Below are 24915 nucleotides of genomic sequence, written 5' to 3' on the forward strand. Positions count from 1 at the left end.
CTAGTAGCCAGCGGGGGCTACTCTTCGTTGTGGTGCGCGGGCTTCTCATTGGGGTAGCTTCTCTTATTGTGGAGCACGGGCTCTAGGCGCGCTGGCTTCAGTAGTTGTGGCACATGGGCTCAGTAGTTGTGGCTCGCAGGCTCTAGAGCACAGGCTCACTAGTTGTGGCACATGGGCTTAGTTGCTCCGCGGCATGTGGGATTTTCCTGGACCAGGGCTCAAACCCGTGTCCCCCGCATTGGCAGGTGGATTCTTAACCACTGCGCCACCAGGGAAGCCCTACATTTCAGTTTAAATTCTTAGATTTAATTTTTTAAAGTAGAATTACAGAACCAAAGGGCTCAAACATCTTTATACCTCATATTATTGTTGACTTCTCAAATTAAAAATTTTAGATATAAATAAAATTCACCCTTTTACAATGTATAATTCAATGGGTTTTAGTATAGTCACAAGGTTGTGCAATCATCACCACTATTTAAATCCTGAACATTTTCATCACCCCCAAAAGAAACCCTGTGTCCATAAGCAGTCACTTCTGATTCTTCTTCCCCATGAGCCCCTGGCAAACACTAATCCACTTTTTGTCTCTGTGGATCTACCTATTCATTGATTCAACAAACATTCACAGAGTACCTCTTATAGGCCACACAATCTTCTAGATACAAAAGATGTGTAGGACTTCTATGGGATGAAGTATTAACCTTTTTAGAGAGGTGTTAAAGAAAACCTAAATAGAGAGGTATGCCAAATTCATGGTTTAGAATTTATTATTTAGTAACAATGTCAGTTCTCCCTAAAGCAATTTGTAGATTCAATGCAATCCCAATCAACACTCTTAAAAGTTTTGTGGCACTTACAATCTTAACATTTTTATGGATATACAAAAGGCCAAAAAGAGCAAAGATTCTTTTGAAGAAGAACAAGAATGAGTTGTTTTGGAATACCAAGATCTATTATAAAGCTATAATAATTAAGACAGTGTGTTATTGACATAAGACAGACAAATCCCCGATAAACTGAAGAGAGAACTCAGCAACAGACATTGACATTGGATGCACAGAGTATATCAACACTGGATATCTGATAGTGGGAATAATGCGCCTTACCAATAAATGGTGCCAAATAATCAGGAATCTGTATTAAAAAAACCAGTAAAATTGGATCCATACCTCATATTATATTTAAAAGTCAATCCCAGGAGCTTCCCTGGTGGCACAGTGATTAAGAATCTGCCTGCCAATGCAGGGGACACGGGTTCAAGCCCTGGTCCGGGAAGATCCAACATGCCGCAGAGCAACTAAGCCCACGCGCCACAACTACTGAGTCTGCCCTCTAGAGTCTGCAAGCCACAACTACTGAGCCTGCATGCTACAACTACTGAAGCCCACGCACCTAGAGCCCGTGCTCTGCAACAAGAGAAGCCACCACAGTGAGAAGCCAGAGCACCGCAAGGAAGAGTAGCCCCCCACTCACTGCAACTAGAGAAAGCCCATGCGCAGCAATGAAGACCCAAAGCAGCCAAAAATAAATAAATAAAATAAATAATTTTTTTTAATTATGAAAAAAATAATAAAATTAAATTAAATAAAAAGTGAATCCGGGTGTATTATAGACCTAAATGTGAGTGGCAAAACCAAAAGGATATAACAATGGAAATATCTTCAGAAAGTTGGAGTAAAAACATTCTTAAGACAAAAAAGCACTAACTGAAAGAAAACAATGATATACTGGACATCATCAAAGTTAAAAACTTCTGTTCATCAAAGGATACCTTGATAAGCGAAAAAGGAAACAACAGAGTAGGAGAAAAATGGGCAAAATATCTGAACAGGCATAAAAAAAATTCCTAGTCAATTAGTATGTATAGCAGTGTTCAATCTCAGTATTTAGGGAAATGCAAATTAAAGCCACAATGAGCTATAACCATTTACTTTCCATATTATGTTACCTAAAATTCAAAAACTTTTACCTAGAGTCAGTAAGGATGTGGCACATTTGGAACTCTTGTACACTGTTGGTAGGTATGTAAAACCATTTTGAAAAACAGTAGGCATGCCTAGTAAAGTTGAAAACACATAACTAGCAATTCCACTCCTGGAGAAATTCATGCGCATTTGCACCAGGCTACATATACAAGGAAACTCATAGTAACACTGTTTGTGACAACCAAATATGGGAACATTGATAGTGGTGATGAATTGTACCACATTTCCTTTTCAAAGAACTATATGTCTTTCCCCACCATGTGACTTGTCATGCCTCCTGGGGGAGGCGTATACATACCACCTAATTAGCTTTTGATTTGGCCATAACATATGCTTTGGCCAATAGACTGTGGGCAGAGTAGACATAATATATATTATATCCATGAGTTTCTGTCAGAGCTATTGCTTCTACCTCTTCCACAAAAAGTCATGTCCCAGAGTTTGCTCCTTTACTCTGTGTCCTGCAATGAGAAAACACATGGAAAAAACCAAAGCTGATACAATTTACAAGTATCAAGAGCAAGAAACAAATGTTTGTTACTGTAAGCCAGTGAGATTAAAGAGTTGTTTACTGCAGCAAAACTAATACACAAAAATGGGATAGATAAATTGTGGTATATACCAAAAATGGGATACCATATAGCAATGAAAATGAGACATACACACACACAATATATAACAACAAAATAATTTTGAATAAAAAGAAGCCAGATACATGGGAGTTTCCTGGTGGTCTAGTGGTTAGGATTCAGTGCTTTCAGTGCCGTGGCTGGAGTTCAATCCCTGAGATCCCACAAGCCGCATGGCACGGACAAAGAAAGCCATATACAAAAGAATATATCCAGTATGATTCCATGTATATAAAGTTCAAAAACAGGCAAAGCTACTCGTCTGCTGGAGAATTCATAGGCAGATGGTGACACTGTAAAGAAAAGCAAGGACATGATTCCCATAAAAGTCAGAATAATGGTTATCTCTGGGGGTGGGGAAGTAGAAGGGGGTTGTGATGGAAAATGATACAAGGTAAGGTTCTATGTTACTGGCAATGCTTTAGTTCTCGAACTGGGTGTTCATTTTAGAGTTTTCTTTAAACAATGCATTTTCATTATATACATGTCTATGAATATTTCACAACAAAAAAAAAAGTTTTAAAAAATTCCCTGTCATTGCTCATTTGTTCCTCTAAGCCTTTGAAAGTTTCCAGTTACCACTCTCACCTGGAAATCACTATAAATTAATCTCGTAATTGAGATTTCACAAGATGCTAGCTCAAAATGCTTTACTGATAGTCCAATCTAGAATATCTAATACTTCTCTTCTTCTCTTGTTCCTGGAATTTAAAATCCAAAAACCCCCCAGAAAACCACTCACGCCAATCTGGCAAGGTCCACTATTTATGATTTATCATTGCTGTTGATTAGTCAGAATTCCTTCATCCTTTAGAGGCTTACACAGTTTTTCTTTTTAAATATTTATTCCACTATTTTATTTAAGGTTGAGATCAGAGTTGCATGATGATTTCCAGGAACATTTTTTGAAATTCATGTATTTATTCCTCATTCTTCCCTAATTCCTATTACTTATTCAGCGCCTGCAATACAGATGGAGATGAATGAAAATAAAATGATATATTGTTGAGATTTTAGAAAAATTACAACAAAGAGAATATTTAACCCATGCCATATAATGAGAAGCACTATTAATGGGCAATGCTTTGATTTCCATGTTTTTTTGTTTTGTTTTGTTTTGTTTTTTGCGCTACGCGGGCCTCTCACTGTTGTGGCCTCCCCCTTTGCAGAGCACAGGCTCCGGACGCGCAGGCTCAGCGGCCATGGCTCACGGGCCCAGCAGCTCCGGGGCATGCGGGATCCTCCCGGACCGGGGCACGAACCCACGTCCCCTGCATCGGCAGGCGGACTCTCAACCACTGCGCCACCAGGGAAGCCCTCCATGTTGTTTTTTAAACATTTGCAATGAGTCATACGACAGTACTGCTCTTTGCAGTTCATCGTGACTGGGCCTTTTCTCCTCTTTACTGAAGGGAGATTTTCAATGTACATTCAGCTTTTCGGTCATCTGCTTGACTTTAATTTTCTAATTCCTCCTTGGTTATCAAATTTTGTCTAGTTTTATGTATTAGATATCACTCCAAAGACCACTTCCTTTCTTACAGTTACAATTCATTAATATACCATTTTCCAAAACATCCTTGCAAGTTTTCCTCATCTAATTCCAACTGCATCTCTGAAAACAGGTTTGTCTTATACCTCCAGGCATTACATGGGTTGCAGGACACAGATAAGACCACACAAATCCATGCAATGTAATTTTCTGTCTCTGGGAGAAATCACAGATGATTGTGGTAAGCACTACAGTACCCTCTTAGGACATATCTCAAAACCTATGTGGTACACCCCTATATCAGTCAGGATCTAACAGGGAAAGCAGAAAGCACAAATATACAGATAAAATATGATTATCAAAAATTGTGGAGACAGGACTTCCCTGGTGGTCCAGTGGGTAGGACTCCGCGCTCCCAATGCAGGGGGCCCGGGTTCAATCCCTGGTTGGGGAACTAGATCCTGCATGCCATAACTGACAAGTCCGCATGCTGCAACTAAAAAAAAGATCCTGCACGCTGCAACAAAGGATCCTGCATGCCACAACGAAGACCCCACATGCTGCAACTAATACCCGGTGCAGCCTAAATAAATAAATAAATATTTTTTAAAAAATTGTGGAGAGGATGGGGACAATATATGCAGAAAAATATTCTTTTCAGTAACCATAACTTGGTGGTGATAATTACTAGTGATGACTAGTATAACTATTATAACACTTCAGCATGTATAAAGTAGATAAAGCAAAGGAATAGTTATAGGATATTCTAACATCCTCTGTATCTTTCAGAACCAGAATTCTTTATGTGGAAGAGATACAGATATAATATGATTATTAGGATTGTGCTTACTTTTAGAGAGAAGCTAGGGACTGTGATGGAGTTGGGGTGTGTGAAGGATCTTTTGAGATGGTAGGCAAAGTCCTACTGTATGACCTCGGTGGTTTCTACAAAGACTGTTCACCATATTTTAGTAAGCTATAAAAACATATATCTCCTAAAAGTAATTACACATCCAAAGTATTAGCTAAAGAAATATTTAAAATAATTTGTGGTTAATGATGCAGTCACTTTGAAAAACAGTTTGGCACTTCCTCAAAAAGTCAAACATATAGTTACCATATGACCCCACAATTCCACACTTAGGTAATGAAGGCATGTCCACACAAAATGTTCATAGCAGTTACACACAAATGTTCATAGCAGCTTTATTCATAGTAGCCAAAAAGTGGAAACAACCCAAATGTCCATCAACTGATGAATAGACAAATAAAACATGGGATATCTATATAATACAATGTGATACAGCAACAAAAAGGAATGAGGTACTGATACATGCTACAACATGTATGACCCTTGAAAAATTATGCTAAGTGAAAGAAGCCAGCCACAAAATGACACGTGGTGTATGATACCACTTAAATGAAATACTCAGACTGTTGGTTGTTTAGGTCTGGGAGAGGTATGAGGGAGGTGCGGGGTAACAACTAATGGGCATGGTATTCCTTTCAGGAAAGAAAAGATGTTCTAAAATTAGATTGTGGTGGTGGTTGCACAACCCTGAGAATATACTAAATAAAACCTGAATTGTATATTTATTTATTTGGCCGCACAGCATGAGGGATCCTATAGTTCCCCAAGGATCGAACCTGCGGCCCCTGCAGTGGAAACAGATTCTTAACCACTGGACCGCCAGGGAAGTCCCTGAATTGTATACTAGTAAATGGGTGAATTGTATGGTATGTCAATTATATCTTAGTAAAGCTCTTAAAAATAGTTTGTGGTTGATATGTTCACAATGTGTTCATCAAACCACAGTGAATTATCTTCTGGTTTACATGAATGTTCTTCCTATTTGTCTGCTCCTTCTTGGTATCTATGTGTATCTCTTTCTCCTTACCCTCCTTTTGGAATGTTATTCTCATTCCTTTTCTCTTATACTCCATACTCAAAGCCTTGAAAATATGGTACATGTCCATGACTTCAAAGACCATTTACATAGTGATGCATTCCAAATCTCTCTAGCTCAGATCTTTTTCTTGCTCTATATCCACATATATCCAACTGCCTATTAGATACATCCATTTCAAAATTCCAAATGTATCCTTAATGGGAAACATGTAAAATTCAACTTCCTATGGAATCACTGTTCCTCTAATTGACCTCTCAGTGCAACCTGTCTATAAATGGCACCAACTTTCAAACAGATGTTCAAAACAGAAACCTGGGAATCAACCAAGACTCTTCCTCTTCTTTACCACCCATATTCAATTGGTCTTTTGATTCATTCTACTTACTAAATATCTTTCAAAAATGTATTCCTCTTCAGATTACCAACTTCCATATCCCTGTCAAATGCAGGCATTCAACATCTCCCCCAAATCAATGCAAGAGTTTTTGTACAAGTCTCCCTCATACTATTCTTGCCCCCTTTCAGTCCATCCTCCAATTTAAACCAGGATTATCTAAAATCTACATTTCTGATCATCTTAGTTTCTTATTCATAATTCTTCAATGGTCTCCTTTAGTCTATAGGGTAAAACATAAACTCAACAAGACATATCCTCAGTGCGCTTACATTCCTTTGGGAATTACATTTTCCCCACTGTGGACAGTGTTGCCTGCCTCAGTAGGACGATAAATCAAGGTGCCCTGGATGGGTGGGTTTATGAGATAAAGTCAATTATGCCCTCTCAGAATTTTGAATCCTGAGTCAAATTATGCGGGGATGGAAAAAAAAAAAATGTACTGGCACTCAGTCACTCTGACAGAAAGTTGAATAGTTCCTGCTGCCTAGAGTTCTGCAGCTGCCCTTGATCCTAATTCCAAGCCTAGTTCTCCAGCTTTCCCATCAATTCTGTGAGCCACTCATCTTTCCAATAAATCCTTTTTGTTTACATTAGCCAAGTCAGTTTTTTTGCTTATGACCAAAAAACCATAACAGAAACATGGACCCTATTTCCCAGCCTTATCTCTCATAATACACCCTACATGTTTTCCTCTCTTGTAATAGTGAACTCCTTGTAGTTTTCTTAGCGAAAATGCACCCTTCCCTTACCTCTTTCAAAGCCCTTTGACACACAACACAGTTGCAAGGGCAAGTGCTATCTCCTCTCCAAGGCTACTCTGCCTCCTTCATCCCAACCCCCACCAGCAATTCACTGGTACACCTTAAACACAACTATTATTAAGCAAACTATGGATGGCATCCCAACAAGTTACACAATAATGAAGAGAATTTCTTTCTCTTTTCTCCCTCATTCCTGGAACTTGCCATTTTGGCTCTTCTTAAGGAATGTTTCCTTTAGAATGTGTTTCCATTACAAAGCTTTTATTTAAAACATTCAGGGTTTAGCCATCAGGTGCCTTTCAAGTTATAAACAGTAATGCTCTTTGGGGAATTTGAGAACTCCAGAATGTGGAAATATCTCTTATAAATCAGAGGGGCTACTGTTGCAATGTGGAGAGATCAGCAGCATTGGGCTTAAGTTACTGGCTCTTCTGGTTTACATTACAATAAATGCTTTTCATCAACTGCTCCATATCTACCAGTTTACACTCTAGTTCATTGAGGAAAGAGAGGGGAAAATAAAATATTAAAAGTGGATGCCTCTGGGGAAAAGTATTAAGGTCAGGAAAGGATGGGGCAGGGATATTTATTTTCATCATAAGCCTTTCTCTATCATTTATTTTATAACCATGGGGATATATTACTGTTTCTTTTAAAATTTGTTTAAATTTTATCTGACTATATTAGCAACACATATTTGCTTATTTTGTCCATTGATATCGTTACCAAATTGTTGCAGGAAGGTGGACCCCTTCCAGGGCCTGAGAGTGGGCTCTCGTCTAACATTCGGAAATGAATTGTCCGAGGAGACACAGGTGCTGACAAAGCAAGAGACTTTATTGGGAAGGGGCACCCGGGTGGAGAGCAGGAGGGTAAGGGAACCCAAGAGAACTTCTATGACACATGGTCACAGTCTCGGAATTTATGGTAATGGAGTTAGTTTCCGGGTTGTCTCTGGCTGATCATTCTGACTCAGGGTCCTTCCTGGCTCTGCACACATCACTCAACCAAGATGGATTCTAGCGAGAAGGATTCTGGGAGGCTGGTAGGACATATGGACTGGTGTCTCCTCTCTCCTTTTGACCTTTCCCGAATTCTTCGAGTTGGTGGTAGCTTGTTAGTTACGTCTTCCTTACCAGGACCTCCTGTTGTAAGGTAACTCATGTGAGTGGTAATTATTGGGCCTGGCCAAGGCGGGCAGTTTCGGTCAGTGGTTTTCCTAACAAAATTAGTCAACTGGACCTGCACTGGGGTCCTAGCTTGGGCAGAGACCCCTGTCTCAGCCAGGTGGGTTTTTTTTCTGATTGGAGTCATGCAGCCAACAATGAAACTGAAGCTGAGGCTGGAATAGCACAAGCTTTATTCAGTGGCCAAAGAATGGAGAAGCAAAGAACCTAGTTTGCAAAGCAGCTTCTCAACTCAATTTCTGTGGAGACATCAAATATACAGGAAGGTCGAGTTAAAAAGGAGGGAATTGGAAAGAGTGGGAGGAATATTCATGAGTTATCCCAAAACAGGGGTGTGGTTTGGACCTGGAACTGATGCAACTCTCCTTTTCAGTCCTTGTACGGGCTTCTCTGGTTGTGGTCATGGCAATCGCCAACTGTCATGGCTTTGGTGGATGTGTCATTTAGCATGGTAATGTATTACAATGAGTGTATAATGAGGCTCAAGGTCTACTGGAAGTCAAATCTTCCACCATCTTGGGCCTAGGTGGTTCTAACCAGTTCTCGTTTTTTCTCTTTGCAGCTTCCTCCGAAAACTTTAGTAAGAGTAATTAGTTTCTATTCAAGGAAGGGGCAGGGTTATGATTCTGGGGCTACAGCCTTGGTAACAGTATCATTTAACAAAATGTTGCAACTCTAATGATTATTTCCCCCACACCCAGTAGACCAGTGGCTTCCAAATGTTTTTAAAATAAACTTTATTGAGGCATAGTTTATGTACAATAAAGTGCACATACATTTCAATGAGTTTTGACAAATGTATACATTGGTGTAACCACCACCACAATCAAGATATACAACATTCATATCACCTGAAAAAAATTCCCTTGTGCCCTATTGCAGTCAATCCCCAACCCCTTTCCCTAGCCCCAGGCAACCACTCATCTGCTTTCCTGTCACCATAGACTAGTTTTGTTTTTACTAGTTTCATATAATAGAATCATGCAGCATGTACTCTTGCATCTGGCATCTTTTGCTCAGCAAAATTTTTTCAGATTTGTCCATGTTATGTGCATGATACTTTGTCCTTTTTATTGTTTAGTACTAGTCTGCTGTATGGATATACTGCTTTTGGTTTATCCATTCACGTGTAGCTGGAAATTAGGATTCCAGTTTAGGGCTATTAAGAATAAAGTGGGGACTTCCCTGGTGGCGCAGTGGTTAAGAATCCACCTGCCAACGCAGGGGACACGGGTTCCATCCCTGGTCTGGAAAGATCCCACATGCCATGGAGCAACTAGGCCCATGCACCACAACTACTGAGCCTGCGTGCCAAAACTATTGAAGCTTGCACACCTAGAGCCCGTGCTCCGCAACAAGAGAAGCCACTGCAATGAGAAGCCGGAGCAACTCAATGAAGAGTAGCCCCTGCTCGCCGCAACTAGAGAAAGCCCACGTGCAGCAACGAAGATCCAACGCAGCCAAAAATAAATTAATTAATTAATTTAAAAAAAAAGAATAAAGTCATCGTGAGCATTTGTGTCCAAGTCTTTGTGTAGATATATGCTTTCATTACTCTTGGAATAAATCCCTAGGAGTGGATTGTGGGGGTGAAACTGGCAAACTGTTTTCTATAGTGGTTGTACATTTTATTTTACTATAAAGGGTGGTTTTTAGTTTCTTTTTTAATTAATTAAAAAAGACCCTGTGCGGCACACAGGGTCTTCGTTCAGGCATACAGGATCTTTCATTACGGTGCACGGTCTCTTCGTTGCTGCGCTTGGGCTTCTCTCTAGTTGTGGTGCACAGGTTTTCTCTTCTCTAGTTGTGGCGTATGGGCTCCAGAGTACGTGGACTCTGTAGTTTGCAGAATGCAGGCTCTCTCGTTGAGGTGAGCGGGCTCAATAGTTGCGGCGCGCAGGCTTAGTTGCCCCGCATCATGTGGGATCTTAGTTCCCTGACCAAGAATCGAACCTGTGTCCCCTGCCTTGGAAGGTGGATTCTTTACCACTGGACCACCAGGGAAGTCCCACCTGCTTGGATTTTGACTGTGATTGTAATGAATCTATACATCAATTTGGGGATAATTTACATCTTAACAATACTGAGCTTTCCATGGTATATTTCCCATTTATTTACATCTTCTTTAGTTTCTTTCAGAAATATTTTGTAGTTTTCAATACACAAGTCTTGCATGTATTTTATTGAGCATATCCTTAAGGATATCATGTTTTTGGACATTATTGTAAATGATATTTTAAAAAATTTCAGTTACTGATTGACCATTGCTAGTATTTTTTGTATACTCACATTTTTTTATATTGGCAGTATACCCTGTAACATTGCTAAATTCACTTATGGGTTCTAGTAGCTTTTTGTAGATTCCTTAGGATTTTATATGCACATGATCACGTCATGTAAAAATACAATTTTACTTTTAAAACTTCTAATCTATATGCTTTTTCTTTATTTTTTCTGGCTTTATTCCACTAGTTAGTACCTACAGTACAATTTCGAATTGAAGTAGTGAGAGCAATTATCCTTTCTTGTTCTCTGTTATATGGGGGAAACATTCAGACTTTCACCATTATAAGTGTGATGTTAGTAATAGTTTTTTCCCCCAATTTAAAAAAATGTGGGGGCTTCCCTGGTGGCGCAGTGGTTGAGAGTCCGCCTGCCAATGCAGGGGACACGGGTTCGTGCCCCGGTCCGGGAAGATCCCACGTGCCGCGGAGCGGCTGGGCCCGTGAGCCATGGCTGCTGAGCCTGCGCGTCCGGAGCCTGTGCTCCGCAACGGGAGAGGCCACAGCAGTGAGAGGCCCGCGTACAGAAAAAAAAAAAAAAAAATTAACATCTCATTCATTTTTAAATGTGCTGTTCACTGGTATTTTTAAAAATAAATTTATTTATTTACATTTTATTTTTGGCTGCATTGGGTCTTTGTTGCAGCGAGCGGGGTCTACGCTTCGTTGTAGTGCACGGGCTTCTCATTGCAGTGGCTTCTCTTGTTGCAGATCACGTACACTAGGCACGTACACTTCAGCAGTTGTGGCGCACGGGCTCTAGAGCGCAGACTCAGTAGTTGTGGCGTACGGGCTTAGTTGGTCCGCGGCATGTGGGATCTTCCCAGACCAGGTCTCGAACCCATGTCCCCTGCATTGGCAGGCAGATTTTTAACCACTGCGCCACCAGGGAAGTCCTGTGCACTGGTATGAAGTACCTTCATATTGTTGTGCAACCATCAATCTCCAGAATTCTTTCAACTTGCAAAATTGAAACTCTACAAACAATAACTCTCCACTTCTTCTTTCTCCCAGCCCGAGCAACCACCATTCTACTTTCTGTCTCTATAATTTTGATTACTCTAGATACCTCATATTTATTTTTTGTGACTCGCTATTTCATTAACCATAATGTACTCAAGTTTCATCCACGTCATAGCATATTGCAGAATTTCCTTCCTTTTTAAGGCTGAATAACATTCCATTGTATGCATATACCACATTTTGCTTATCCATTCATCTGTTGATGGACACTTGGGTTGCTTCCACCTTTTGGCTATTGTTAATAATACTGTTATGAACATGGGAAACAAATATCTCTTCAACACTATGTTTTCAGTTGGTTTGGGTATATATCCAGAAGTGGAACTGCTGGATAATATGGTAATTGTTTTCAATTTTTTGAGGAACACCATGCTGTTTTCCATAGTAGGTGCACCATTTTACATTCCCACCAACAGTGTACAAGTGTTTCAATTTGTCCACAACCTTTCAAACATTTATTTTCTGTTTTTTGATAGTAGCCATTCTAACGGGTGTGAAGTGGTATCTCATTGTAGTTTTGATTTGCATTTCTCTAATGATTAGTGATGTTGAGCATCTTTTCATTTGCTGATTGGCCATTTGTATATCTTCTTTGGAGAAATGTCTATTCAAGTCTGTTGTTTGTTTTTGAATCAGGTTGTTTGGTTTTTTGTTGCTGAATTTTAGGAGTTCTCTATGTATTCTGGCTTTGAATCCCTTATCAAATACATGATTTGCAAACATATTCTCCCATTCTGTGGGTTGTCTTTTTATGCTTTTTTTTTTTTTTTTTTTTTTTGGCTGAGCAGCATGTGAGATCTTAGTTCCTCAACCATGACTCTCGAACACGTTTGCCCTGCAGTCCTGTAGTGGAAGTGCGGAGTCCTAACCACTGGACCACCAGGGAATTCCCTTTACTCTTTTAATGTTGTCTTTTCGTGCACAAATTTTTACAATTTTCACAAAATCCAGTTTGTCTATTTTTTCTTTTTTTGCCCGTGACTTTGGTGTCAGTAGTAGGTTTTTTAAAAAAGAACTTTATTAAGTAGAGTAAGTCCCCTGCTAATCCTAGTTTGCTGACAGTTTTTTTGTTTTACCATGAATGGATGTAAAATTTTGTCAGAAAAATTTTTTCAGTAGCTACTGAGATAATCACATGGTCTTTCTCCTTTATTCTGTTAATTCGATGTATTACATTTTCACATTAAACCACACTTGCATTCCTGGGATAAACTCCATTTGGTCATGATGTATTATTATTTTTATATATTTCTGGATTATATTGCCAACATTTTGTTACTGTTGCAACTTTAGTGTCTATGTTCATAAGATATATTTATCTGTAGTTTTCTTTTCTTGCAATTTTGTTGTCTGCTTTTGGTATATGGTAATGCTGGCCTCATAAAATGAGTTGGGAAGTGACCCTTCCTTTTTTTTTTCCTGGAAGGATTAGTATTATTGCTTCCTTAGATAGAAATTCACCAGAAAAGCTATCTGGGAACAAAGTTTGTTTTAGGGAAGGTTTTAAATTATGAATTCAATGCATTTAGTTGATTTTGGACTATTCAGGTTTTCTATTTCTTCTTGAATCAGTTTTGGTATTTTGTGTTTTTCAATGAGTTTGTCCACTACAACTAAGTTTTTCAATTTGTGGGCATAGAATTGTTCACAGTAGTCCCTTGTTATCCTTTTTTTTTTTAAATATTATTATTTATTTTTGGCTGCGTTGGGTCTTTGTTGCTGCGTGTGGGCTTTCTCTAGTTGCAGTGGGTGGGGGCTACTCTTCACTGCGGTGCTCAGGCTTCTCATTGTGGTGGCTTCTCTTGTTGCGGAGCACAGGCTCTAGGTGCACCGGGTTCAGTAGTTGTGACACAAGGGCTCAGTAGCTGTGGCTCGCAGGCTCTAGAGCACAGGCTCAGTAGTTGTGGCGCACGGGCTTAGCTGCTCCATGGCATGTGGGATCCTCCCGAACCAGGGCTCGAACCCATGTCCCTTGCATTGGCAGGCGGATTCTTATCCACTGCGCCACCAAGGAAGTCCCTATCCTTTTAATATATATATATACAGGATCTGTAATAATAATCTTTCATTTCTGATATTGGTAATTTGTGCTTTTAAAAAAAATCTTGGTCAGTATGGGTAAAAGTTTAACAATTTTACTGATCTTACAGGTTTTGGTTTTATTGATTTTTTCTCTCCACTTTTTTTTTTTTTTTTTTTGCGGTACGCGGGCCTCTCACTGTTGTGGCCTCTCCCGTTGCGGAGCACAGCGGCCATGGCTCATGGGCCCAGCCGCGCCACAGCATGTGGGATCTTCCCGGACCGGGGCACGAACCCGTGTTCCCTGCATCGGCAGGCGGACTCTCAACCACTGTGCCACCAGGGAAGCCCTCTCCACTTTTAATTTTATTGATTTCTATTCTTTTTAAAAAATTTTTATTTATTTATTTATTTATGGCTGTGTTGGGTCTTCGTTTCTGTGCAAGGGCTTTCTCTAGTTGCGGCAAGTGGGGGCCACTCTTCCTCGCGGTGCGCTGGCCTCTCACTATCGCGGCCTCTCTTGCTGCAGAGCACAGGCTCCAGACGTGCAGGCTCAGTAATTGTGGCTCACGGGCCTAGTTGCTCTGCGGCATGTGGGATCTTCCCAGACCAGGGCTCGAACCCGTGTCCCCTGCATTGGCAGGCAGATTCTCAACCACTGCGCTACCAGGGAAGCCCGTTGATTTCTATTCTTATCATTATTTGTTTCATCCTGCTTAGCCCAAGTTTAATTTATTCTTCCTTTTCTAGCTCAAGATGGAAGCTGAGATCACTGGTTTTAGATCTTTCTTGTTTTATTGTGTAAGTATTTAAAGATGTAAGTTTCCTTCTATGCTTATCTTGAGCTGCTTTTTACTGCAACCAATAGTAAAAGTACACATACTGTAGCATACAACAGAGAAAAAAAAGTTTCACAAAATGATACTTTTCTTTACTATGTATAATGCACTGATATTCTCTATTCTATTCCATTGTTTAAGAAATGCTGTTCATGACTGACTAAATTGAAGCATAGTTTCGACATTTTTTTTGACATTTTTTATTTGCAATGTATATATTAAGATTGGGTTGCTAATTATACCCTGATTACAATTTGACAGCTTTTCCTGTTTAAGGAGATCTACTAAATTATAGAGTTATAGGCTCAACTCCTGTTGAGTATGTGGAATAGAATGTATTAAATTTTGTCTTAGGGTAAACCTAGCAATTTAGCTAAGATTCTTTCTCATTTCGTATAACAATAAATATCATTTTCTATGACATCCCTGATGAGAGTTCCAAGACATTTCAAAGATGTCTTTCATCATGAGTATATAGACTTTGGTTTTATTTTAGGGTTTATATGATTAAAATATTTTACCCATAATAATGTCCTTACTTAGAGATCAGGGACATTTATCAGAATTCGAATATTCCCAGTATGTATGTTTTCATTAATCTTCATGGTATCTAATGCAGGTAAGTTACAAAAAATGACAGGAAACCTTTCAGGTTTATGGATAAAGAAGTTAGAATTTTGAAAGTCAAAAACATGCAATGCCTCTCAAGAAAAAAATCTAATGCTCTCAATGGTGCATCATTACTACAAAAATTGGAGTGGCAATATAATTGGTTAACACTTTTGAAAAGTAACTTAGCAAGAGCTGTAAAAAACAAAACCAAGAAAACCTCTTTGACCTACTTCTGGAATTTCATTCTGACAAAATGATTCAAAACATGGAAAATGCAGGAAATAAGGAATGGAAACACCCTGAATATACCAAAACAGAGCTAAGTAAACCATGGTGTATCTGCTTAGAAATATTATGTAGTCATAAAAATCTTGGGAATTCCCTGGCGGTCCAGTGGTTGGGACTCTGCGCTTTCACTGCTGAGGGCCCAGGTTTGATCCCTGGTTAGGAAACTAGGATCCCACAAGCCGTGCAGAAAAAAAAAAAAAATCTTGGTACTTCCCTAGTGGCACAGTGGTTAAGAACCACCTGCCAATGCAGGGGACACGGGTTCGATCCCTGGTCCTGGTCCGGGAAGATCCCACATGCCACGGAGCAACTAAGGCCGTGTGCCACAACTACTGAGCCTGCGCTCTAGAGCCCGTGAGCCACAGCTACTGAGCCTGCACACCACAACTACTGAAGCCAACACACCTAGAGCTCCACAACAAGAGAAGCCACCTCCTGCGCACCGCAAGGAAGAGTAGCCCCCACTCGCTGCAACTAGAGAAAGCCCACGCGCACCAATGAAGACCCAACGCAGCCAAAAATAAATTAAAAAAAATATATTTTAAAAATCTTTACAAAGGGTGTATAACAGCATAGGAAAACATTCATAAAGTAGAGTGTATATATATAACTATGTAGAGGGTAAAATCTATGCATAAACACTGACATTAACAAAAATATTACCTGATTTTTCTGTTGGGCTAGAGAAATGAGTAATTTTTTTCTTATTTTCCAAATTCTATTTAATAGCATATTAATTTAAAAATGAAACATCTGTTTAAAATGTTGGTTGTTAGGATTATAAAATAGAGAAATACTTGATATAAAAAACACAATAAATGTATTTACGGTATGGTTGTGATGGTGTGTGTGTAGAGAGATAGAGAATGAGAGAGGAAAAATTGAAAGAAAAGTGCCAAAATGCTAGGAAGGGTTGTATAATGTAGGATGATAGTTGAGTATTTTTTTCTCATTATTTTCTAAATTTTTCTGTAAGGTATTTATTTATTTATTATTATTATTATTATTATTTTTTGCGGTATGCGGGCCTCTCACTGCTGTGGCCTCTCCCGTTGCGGAGCACAGGCTCTGGACACGCAGGCTCAGCGGCCATGGCTCACGGGCCTAGCCGCTCCATGGCATGTGGGATCTTCCCGGACCGGGGCAGGAATCCGTGTCCCCTGCATCGGCAGGCGGACTCTCAACCACTGCGCCACCAGGGAAGCCCTGTAAGGTATTTATTGATGTTACCTTTATAGTAAATGCCTTTTTGATAAGTACACCTGGCTAATCACCCTCAGCTCCCCAAGTATGCACCAAGCCTTATCTTGGCTTGCTGCTGTGACTTGCCTTGTGTCAAAACAACGACAGGGCTATAGTGTATTAAAATTTTTTTTTTTTTTTTGGCTGCGTTGGGTCTTCGTTGCTGTGCGTGAGCTTTCTCTAGTTGTGGCGAGCCGGGGCTACTCTTCATTGGGGTGCACAGACTTCTCATTGTGGTGGCTTCTCTTGTTGCAGAGCACAGGCTCTAGGTGCATGGGCTTCAGTAGTTGTGGCACGTGGGCTCTAGTGTGCGCGGGCTTCAGTAGTTGCAGTGCACGGGCTTAGTTGCTCCATGGCATGTGGGATCTTCCCAGACTAGGGATCGAACCCATGTCCCCTGCATTGGCAGGTGGATTCTTAACCACTGTGCCACCAGGGAAGTCCCAGTGTATTAAAATTATATTGTGTCATGTTAGGCTTTATCAAGCTCACAGCCAGACTGGAGGCAAAGCTGCTGCAATGATTTTTCATACTATAGTTGAAAGAATACTGAATGGACCAAGAAGTAAGAAACACTGGTTCTATTCTCAGTGCAGCACTTTTCTTCAGGGAAGTCATTTAACTCTGTTTCCTAATTCCTAAATTAAAAGGATCAGATTGCTTGTGAGAATCTCTAACTGCAGATCATGTACAGAAAGGTCAGACCTGAGTAGGACAGATGTAGGAATTCAGTGTAGACTGAAGCAAGACTCCAAGAGTTTGGAAAAGCAGGCAGTATGGTTTATAAACTCTCAACTAGAAAAATATAGAGTAAGAACTCAACAATTGGTTGGGTCAAGAACGCAACAATTGGTTGGGTCAAGAACCAAAGATATTCCAAAATCTGAGCAAAATTTAGATAAGAAATCTAAGTAATGGCACAGAGCACTAGCAGCAGGGCTTGAAGAACCCAGGGATTTTTTCTTCACTCTGTCCAGCAAAGGACAGAAGTTCATGGTTGGATCTGAGCACATGGAATTTAAGTAGGCACTCCAGGCTAGAATGAGAATATGGAGAAAAATGCAGTTCCAGTTATGTGACCGTTTCACTAAGAAAATATTGTGATGAAACTCGGAAGGCTCATTTAGTTCTGAGAGTCAAAGTACTTCTCAAATAGCAGTGTCCAATAGAACTTTCTGGAATGATGGAAATGTTCTATATCTGTGATGTTCAATATGGTAGCCACTGGGTACATGAAACTATTGAGTATTGGACATATAGCAAGTGCAACTGAGGAACTGAATTCTTAATTTTATTTCATTTTAATCAATTTAATTTTAAATAGCCACATATAACTACCATATTGAGCAGTACAGCAAAGGTCCAACAGAATCCTGTTCTTTATTAGTCACAAAATACATAATGAAAGAAGAATCCTTTTTTTTTAATATGAAGAACGTCACATTTTTCTTTGTAGCCTGTATATTTACACGTATGTATGTATAAAAATTGTGTGTGGTATGGTTCCATAAGAAGCTAAATCAATTCTATGAATTTTACAGAAATTCATGCCCTTCCCAGAGTAAACCTAGATTAACCACTTTCTGGGCTCAACCTGAAAACACATTCACCCAGAATGAACCAGAAACCACCTTGGCCTCCAATGACCTTCTAAACTATGGACAAAGTGAGGGACAGCAACTGCAGGGCTGAGCTGACTGCTCTTAGTCCTGCCTTCATCTTAAGCTTAGACCAGATCTGGGCTCTGGGATTTGGAAGACACAGCTGTTCTTTCAGTGGTACTCATGATAGAATCAATGAGCACAGACAAGGATGTTCCTAATTATAGACTGTCCCTGTCTCCCCTAAGTAGTAGAGGCCTGTATAACAGTCAAATTACAGATTTCTAGGGAATTCCCTGGCAGTCCAATGGTTAGGGCTCGGTGCTTTCACTGAGGTGGCCCAGGTTCCATCCCTGGTCAAGGAACTAGGATCCCACAGGCCGTGCAGGGCCGGAAAAAAAAAAAAGTTACAGATTTCTCACTGGATTCTAGACCTAGAAATGCAGACACATTCCAATTTATTCCTACCCTGACCCAATGAAGAAAAGTGAGAGATAACCTAATACCAACCAGGTTTACTGGTTATTATACACAAAAGAATGAGCAACTTGCAAGTATTCAACATAAAAAGGGCTCAGTACAGGCTACCTTCCTTTCACCCTAAGAAGGCATACCAACTCCAGGCAAATATAGTGGAATCAAACTTCAAGTTTACATAATAGACATACTCTAAAGAAGGCCCTGCTTTGTTAGGGAAATGGACAAAACTCTCTAAAAGTAAATGGAATGAAAAGAAATTAAAACTGGGATATTGATTCCTGTAATAACATAAACTATTGTTTGTCTATGACATAAGACAGACCAAACATTTAAAATTCAAAAATAAAGTTAATATTTTTCATCTTTATTGAGGTATAATTGACAAAGTTAATATTCTAAAAAGGAAAAAAGTACAGGTAAAGTTGTCAGGTACTAATATTTTTAAACTTATGGCTAAGAGTTTTACCAACATCCTTCAAACCAGAAAAAACAACAAAAAATTTCAAGTATAGATTCTTCCAGACACTAAGTCCAAAATTTTTCCCTTCTTCAAATCCTTTAAACCCAAATTATGAGAAGTAATTCAGTTTGGCCACAGGGAACATTTCTACACAGTGACATAATCAGAACATTTACTTCTTCCATTATTTAACTTATTCATTCCCATCCTAATCAAATTCTAAGAATATAGGAGCAAGCAAGAGGATATAATTTCCCCCAAAGCCTGTGACTAATTTACAGCACAAGAAACTTAAGCACTGAGGAAGGCCTTGATGGCAGAGGAAATAAGCCACCTTTATTGGCCTCAAGAACAAACTGCAGATCTCTAAGGCAGATTGGGAGAATCTGGATTTATCCAGGAATCAGTCTTCTCCAAAGCTGGGCAGGGAGGAAGTGTGGGAAGCACAGCTTTTCTAAAAGGATGAAAAATGTCACTTGGAGACACTCTGGTTTCCTGAGGAAGGGAAGGAGACACTAAAACATCTTGTTTTGTACATTTTAGATCTTCCTTGTTTTCCACCATCAGTAACTGTTCTATCTCCTCTTTCAAAGATAAATTTGTCTGAAACTCTTGTTTAGGTATCTTGAGGTATTCTTTTAGAGTTATTCTCTGGTCCTTAAACCCCTCTGACTCAGGGCAAATTCGTTTGTTACTGGAATCTTCACTGACTTCTTCCTTTATGGGAGGTAGATGCTGAGATTCCGCTGTGGTTTGCTTACTCTTAGATTCTTCTTTTAGCAAATTTACATCCTTGTGAGATGTAAAATTTGGAGCTTTATCTAGCCTAGAATTTTTACAAAGTAAGAAACCTCTTACTTTTCCCTTTTTCCCTGCTGTCTCTGTCATAGACTTCTTTGGATGTAGTACTGTCCTTATTAGGAGTCCCTGCGCATTTACTCTATATTCTTTTGCAGCTCTCTCTCTGCGCTGTCTCTGGAAGTCCTTCAGTCGAAGCAGTTCCTCTGGGAGCTCCATACATGTACGCTAAGAAAAGAAAATGAACACAAGTCTACTATAACTAAATTTCTGAATGTGGTCCTTAAAATCACTTTAAAATCACTTCTACTACACTTAGTATTTGGCAAGCAAGGGTCTATTCAAATGTGTTCTTATAGCACCCTCTAGTGTCTTCAACTATAGTAGTACTACTTTTCAAGTAATTTAAATATTTTTAATCCAATTTTGTGTGTATGTTGTGCATGTGTGTATGTATAAAGATTATACAATGAAAAGTAAGGGTCCATTCCAACCTCGCCCCAACTGCCTTAGCAGGTGCATCCTCTAAAAAGCAGCTTCTTCTGTAGCCTCCAGAGACAGTCTTTGCATATATGATCCCTTACTAAATATTTATCTATTCATTGGATTATATTTTTCAATTTTTATTTTCCCCCAACTTTTTATTTTGATAACTCTTTCTAAAATTATTTTATACAAGTGGCTACATAATATTATATATTCTTCTTCTTCTTGATTTTTCCAATTAAAAATTCTGTCTTGGAGATTTTTCCATATTGGCAATTTTAATGGCTGTATGGATATACAATAGTTTGTTTAACCAAACCCTTGTGGATGGATATTTGGGTTGTCTTCAGTATTTTGTCATTACATAAATGCTACAATAAAGAATATATTAAGAAAATGTCCTCTTTGTTACATGAGGCAAATAATTTTTCCTAGGTTGCTTTCCCTTTGACTTTGTTCACAGTATTTTCGCCATACAAAATTTTTAAAGTCATATTTATTCATCTTTTATGAGTTCTGAGTATTTCTGTATTGCATAGAAAAGCATTTCCTCATACAACTCAATAGCAAAAATGCAAATACTCTAATTTAAAAGTGAGCAAAGGACCTGAATAGATAATTTTCCAAAGAAGATATTTAGATGGCCAACAGGTACATGAAAAGGTGCTCGAAGTCACTAGTTATCAGGGAAATGCAAATCAAAACCACAATGAGGTGTTACTGACACCTGTTAAGATGGCTATTATCAAAAAGACAGATAACAAGTGTTGGTGAGAATGTGGAGAAAAGGGAACTCATATGCTGTTGATCGGAATGTAAATTGATGCAATTTACATTACCATGTAAAACAGTGGAAAACAACATGGATGTTCCTCAAAAAATTAAAAATAGAACTATTATATGGTCCAGCAATCCCACGTCTGGGTACATATCTGAAGCATATGAAAACAGGATCGCAAAGAGATATGTACATTCCCTTTGTTCACTGCATCATAATTCACAATATGTAAACAACCTGTGTCTATCAATAGATAAATGGATAAAGATGTGATGTATATACATTACACAATACAATATTCTATACAATAGAATATTACTCAGCCATAAAAAAGAAGGCAGTCCTGCCATCTGCAACAATATGTTTGAACTTGGAGGGTATTATGCTAAGTGAATAAGCCAGACAAAGACAAATACTGCACAGTATCACTTATATATGAAATCTTAAAAAACAAAAACAAAAATCTGATTTCATGAAATCAGAGAATAGAATGGGGGTTCCCAGGGGTTGAGGGAGAGGAAAATGGGGACATGTAGGTCAGAGGGTACAAACTTTCAGTTATAAGAAGAATAAGTTCTGAGGATCTAATGCACAGCATGGTTACTGCAGTTAATAGTTCAGTATTATATACTTGAAAGTTTCTGAGAGTAGATCTTAAGCATTCTCACTACATAAAAAAAAGTTAGCTATGAGGTGATGGATGTTAGTTATCTTGATCTTGGTAATCATTCCACAATGTATATCAAATCATCACAATGTACACTTTAAATATACACAATTAATTTTGTCAACTATTCCTCAGTAAAGTTGGGGGAGGGGACATATTCCCTACTGTGACATAATTTTCTTTTAATACTTTTTTAAAATATTTATTTACTTATTTACTTATTTATTTAGCTGCACTGGGTCTTAGTTGCAGCACATGGGATCTTCACTGCCACATGTGGGATCTAGTTCCCTGACCAGGGATGGAACCCAGGCCCTCTGCTTTGGGAGTGCGGAGTCTTAGCCACTGGACCACCAGGGAAGTCCCAATACTTTTTTTCCAATACTTTTTTTTTTTTTTTTACGCGGGCCTCTCACTGTTGTGGCCTCTCCAGTTGCGGAGCACAGGCTCCGGACGCGCAGGCTCAGCGGCCATGGCTCATGGGCCTAGCTGCTCCCGGGCATGTGGGATCTTCCCGGACCGGGGCACAAACCCACGTCCCCTGCATCGGCAGGCGGACTCTCAACCACTGCACCACCAGAGAAGCCCCTCCAATACTTTTATAATTCTAGTTCTTACATAAATACTTGATCCATGGGATTTATTTTGGTGTAGCAGAAAGAGATAACAATCCAACTCTGATTCTCCTCCCTCACAATGGTTAGTCAATTGCCTGAGGCCATTTACTAAATACTTATCTTTTTCTCATTGATTGGAAATTTTACCTTTATCTCAACCATTACTGATATATATGAGATCTATTTCTGGGTTCTCTATTCCATCGATCTGCCTATACATGTACCGCTCATATTTAGTGTAGACATATGTTTTAATATCTGACAGGACTATTCTTATTTATCTCTATAAACACTATAATCACAGTTTGCCAAAGTAATTATGGCTTTAGCATTTTTCTTAAAAGAAAGTTAAATTTAAAAGTTAATTTAGGGGGCTTCCCTGGTGGCACAGTGGTTAAGAACCCACCTGCCAATGAAGGGGACACGGGTTTGAGCCCTGGCCCGGGAAGATCCTACATGCCGTGGAGCAATTAAGCCCGTGAGCCACAACTACTGAGCCCACATGCCACAACTACTGAAGCCCCCACACCGAGAGCCTGTGCTCCACAACAAGAGAAGCCACCACAATGAGAAGCCCGCGCATCACAACGAAGCGTAGCCCCCGCTTGCTGCAATTAGAGAAAGCCCGTGCACAGCAACAAAGACCCAATGCAACCAAAAAAATAAATAATAAATAAACTAATTTTTTAAAAAGTTAATTTAGGAATAACTGATTGCCAAAAATACTTAATGTCCCCATTCATTTAAGTCCTCTTTTATGCCATTCAGTAATACTTTAACATTTTTTTCATCTCTATATTTCACATTTCTTGTTAGATTTATTTCTAGATAATCTATTTTTTGTTACAATTATAAATGAATTTTTCCCCCATTATATTCTGTAGTTGTGTACAGGGATATAGGAAAGCTATTAAGTTTTATGTTATATTTGTACCTATTTTACTAAACTGCCTTTTTTTTTGCGGTACTCGGGCCTCTCACTGTTGTGGCCTCTCCCATTGTGGAGCACAGGCTCCGGACGCGCAGGCTCAGCGGCCATGGCTCACCGGCCCAGCCGCTCCGCGGCTTGTGGGACCTTCCCGAGCCGGGGCACGAACCCGTGTCCCCTGCATCGGCAGGCGGACTCTCAACCACCGCGCCACCAGGGAAGCCCTAAACTGCCTTTTTGTTTTTGGCAATCTTTTTCAATTGATTCTCTTCAGTATTCAGGTATATCATAGGCAAGTCATCATTCCTATTCCTCCTGTTCAATTTTTATAGTTCATCTTTTTTTTTTTCTAACCTCACTGGCTAATAGCTTCAGAAACTACTAAAGTAGTAGTGATAGTCACCATTTCTGTATTAAAGTAGTGGTGATAGTCACCATTTCTGTATATTTCTTGATATTGATGTTCCCAATCAAATATTAGGTAGTCTTCTTGCCTGAGATATATGTTTTATCATGTTAAAGTACCTATTCCAACTTTAATCAATAATGTATATAGAATATTATCAAATTTTTTCAGCAATAAACAGTGAGAACAAAATATTAAAAAGTTAAAAAATTGTCCTTGGCTTTACAATGATAAATGAAAAACATTAAAATTCTCCAATCAAGCAAACTATGAAAGGATTTTTACATTGATCTTTTCTTGTTAAACAGTGAGAGTAAAATATAAAAAAGTTACAAAAGAACTTTTTCAGCATTTATGAGATAATCATAAGACTTTCTTGGCCCCAATAAAATACAGAATTTAATATAATATTAAATATTAATAAATATTAATATAATATTAAACCATGCTTGTAACTAGAATCCAGAGACACATTAATAGAAAAGTATAATATATCTAAGTGGAGTTTGTACCAAAAATGCTATTATTTTATTTAGGATTTTGCATCAGTATTCCTAAATGAGAACTGTTTATAGCAGTAGCCTGTGAACTTTTTATGTAAGGAGTCAAATAGTAAACATTTTAGGCTTTGTAAGCCACAAGCATACTTTTTTTTTTTTAACAATCCTTTAAGACTATAAAAATCATTCTTAGATTGTGAGTTTTACAAAAATAGGCCATGGGCCAGATTTGGCCTAATGCAATAGTTTGCCAACAATATAAGTTTTCTTATATTGTGCTGGCTTCATAAAAATAACTAATGAAATTTACCCTTTCTTTGAAAGATATATTTACTGGAAACATAACTTAATATTGTGAGAAAATTGGTACAATATTTAAGAAAGGAGTTAGGACTTCTAGCACATCAACTTTTAGTTTTATTGAAATGCACATCACCAGTTGCATCATATGAAATAAATGTCAGTGATCATAAAATATATATATATATATAGAAAAAAAGTGCTTAAGGAGCTGAATTAAGCCCA

At 38.9% G+C, this 24915-nt stretch overlaps 1 protein-coding gene across 1 annotated transcript in view; it reads right to left on the reverse strand.

The window, feature by feature from the left end:
* Positions 1 to 19135: 19135 nt before the first annotated feature.
* The window catches only part of EXD1 (exonuclease 3'-5' domain containing 1), a 38928-nt gene continuing 33148 nt past the window's right edge, over positions 19136 to 24915 (reverse strand). The window contains exon 12 of the mRNA XM_060005021.1: positions 19136 to 20236. Coding sequence (XP_059861004.1) covers positions 19577 to 20236 — 660 coding nt within the window. The 3' untranslated portion in view covers positions 19136 to 19576. The remainder of the gene's footprint in view (positions 20237 to 24915) is intronic.

This window comes from Delphinus delphis, chromosome 2, assembly GCF_949987515.2.
Source record: "Delphinus delphis chromosome 2, mDelDel1.2, whole genome shotgun sequence".
Lineage (NCBI taxonomy): Eukaryota > Metazoa > Chordata > Mammalia > Artiodactyla > Delphinidae > Delphinus > Delphinus delphis.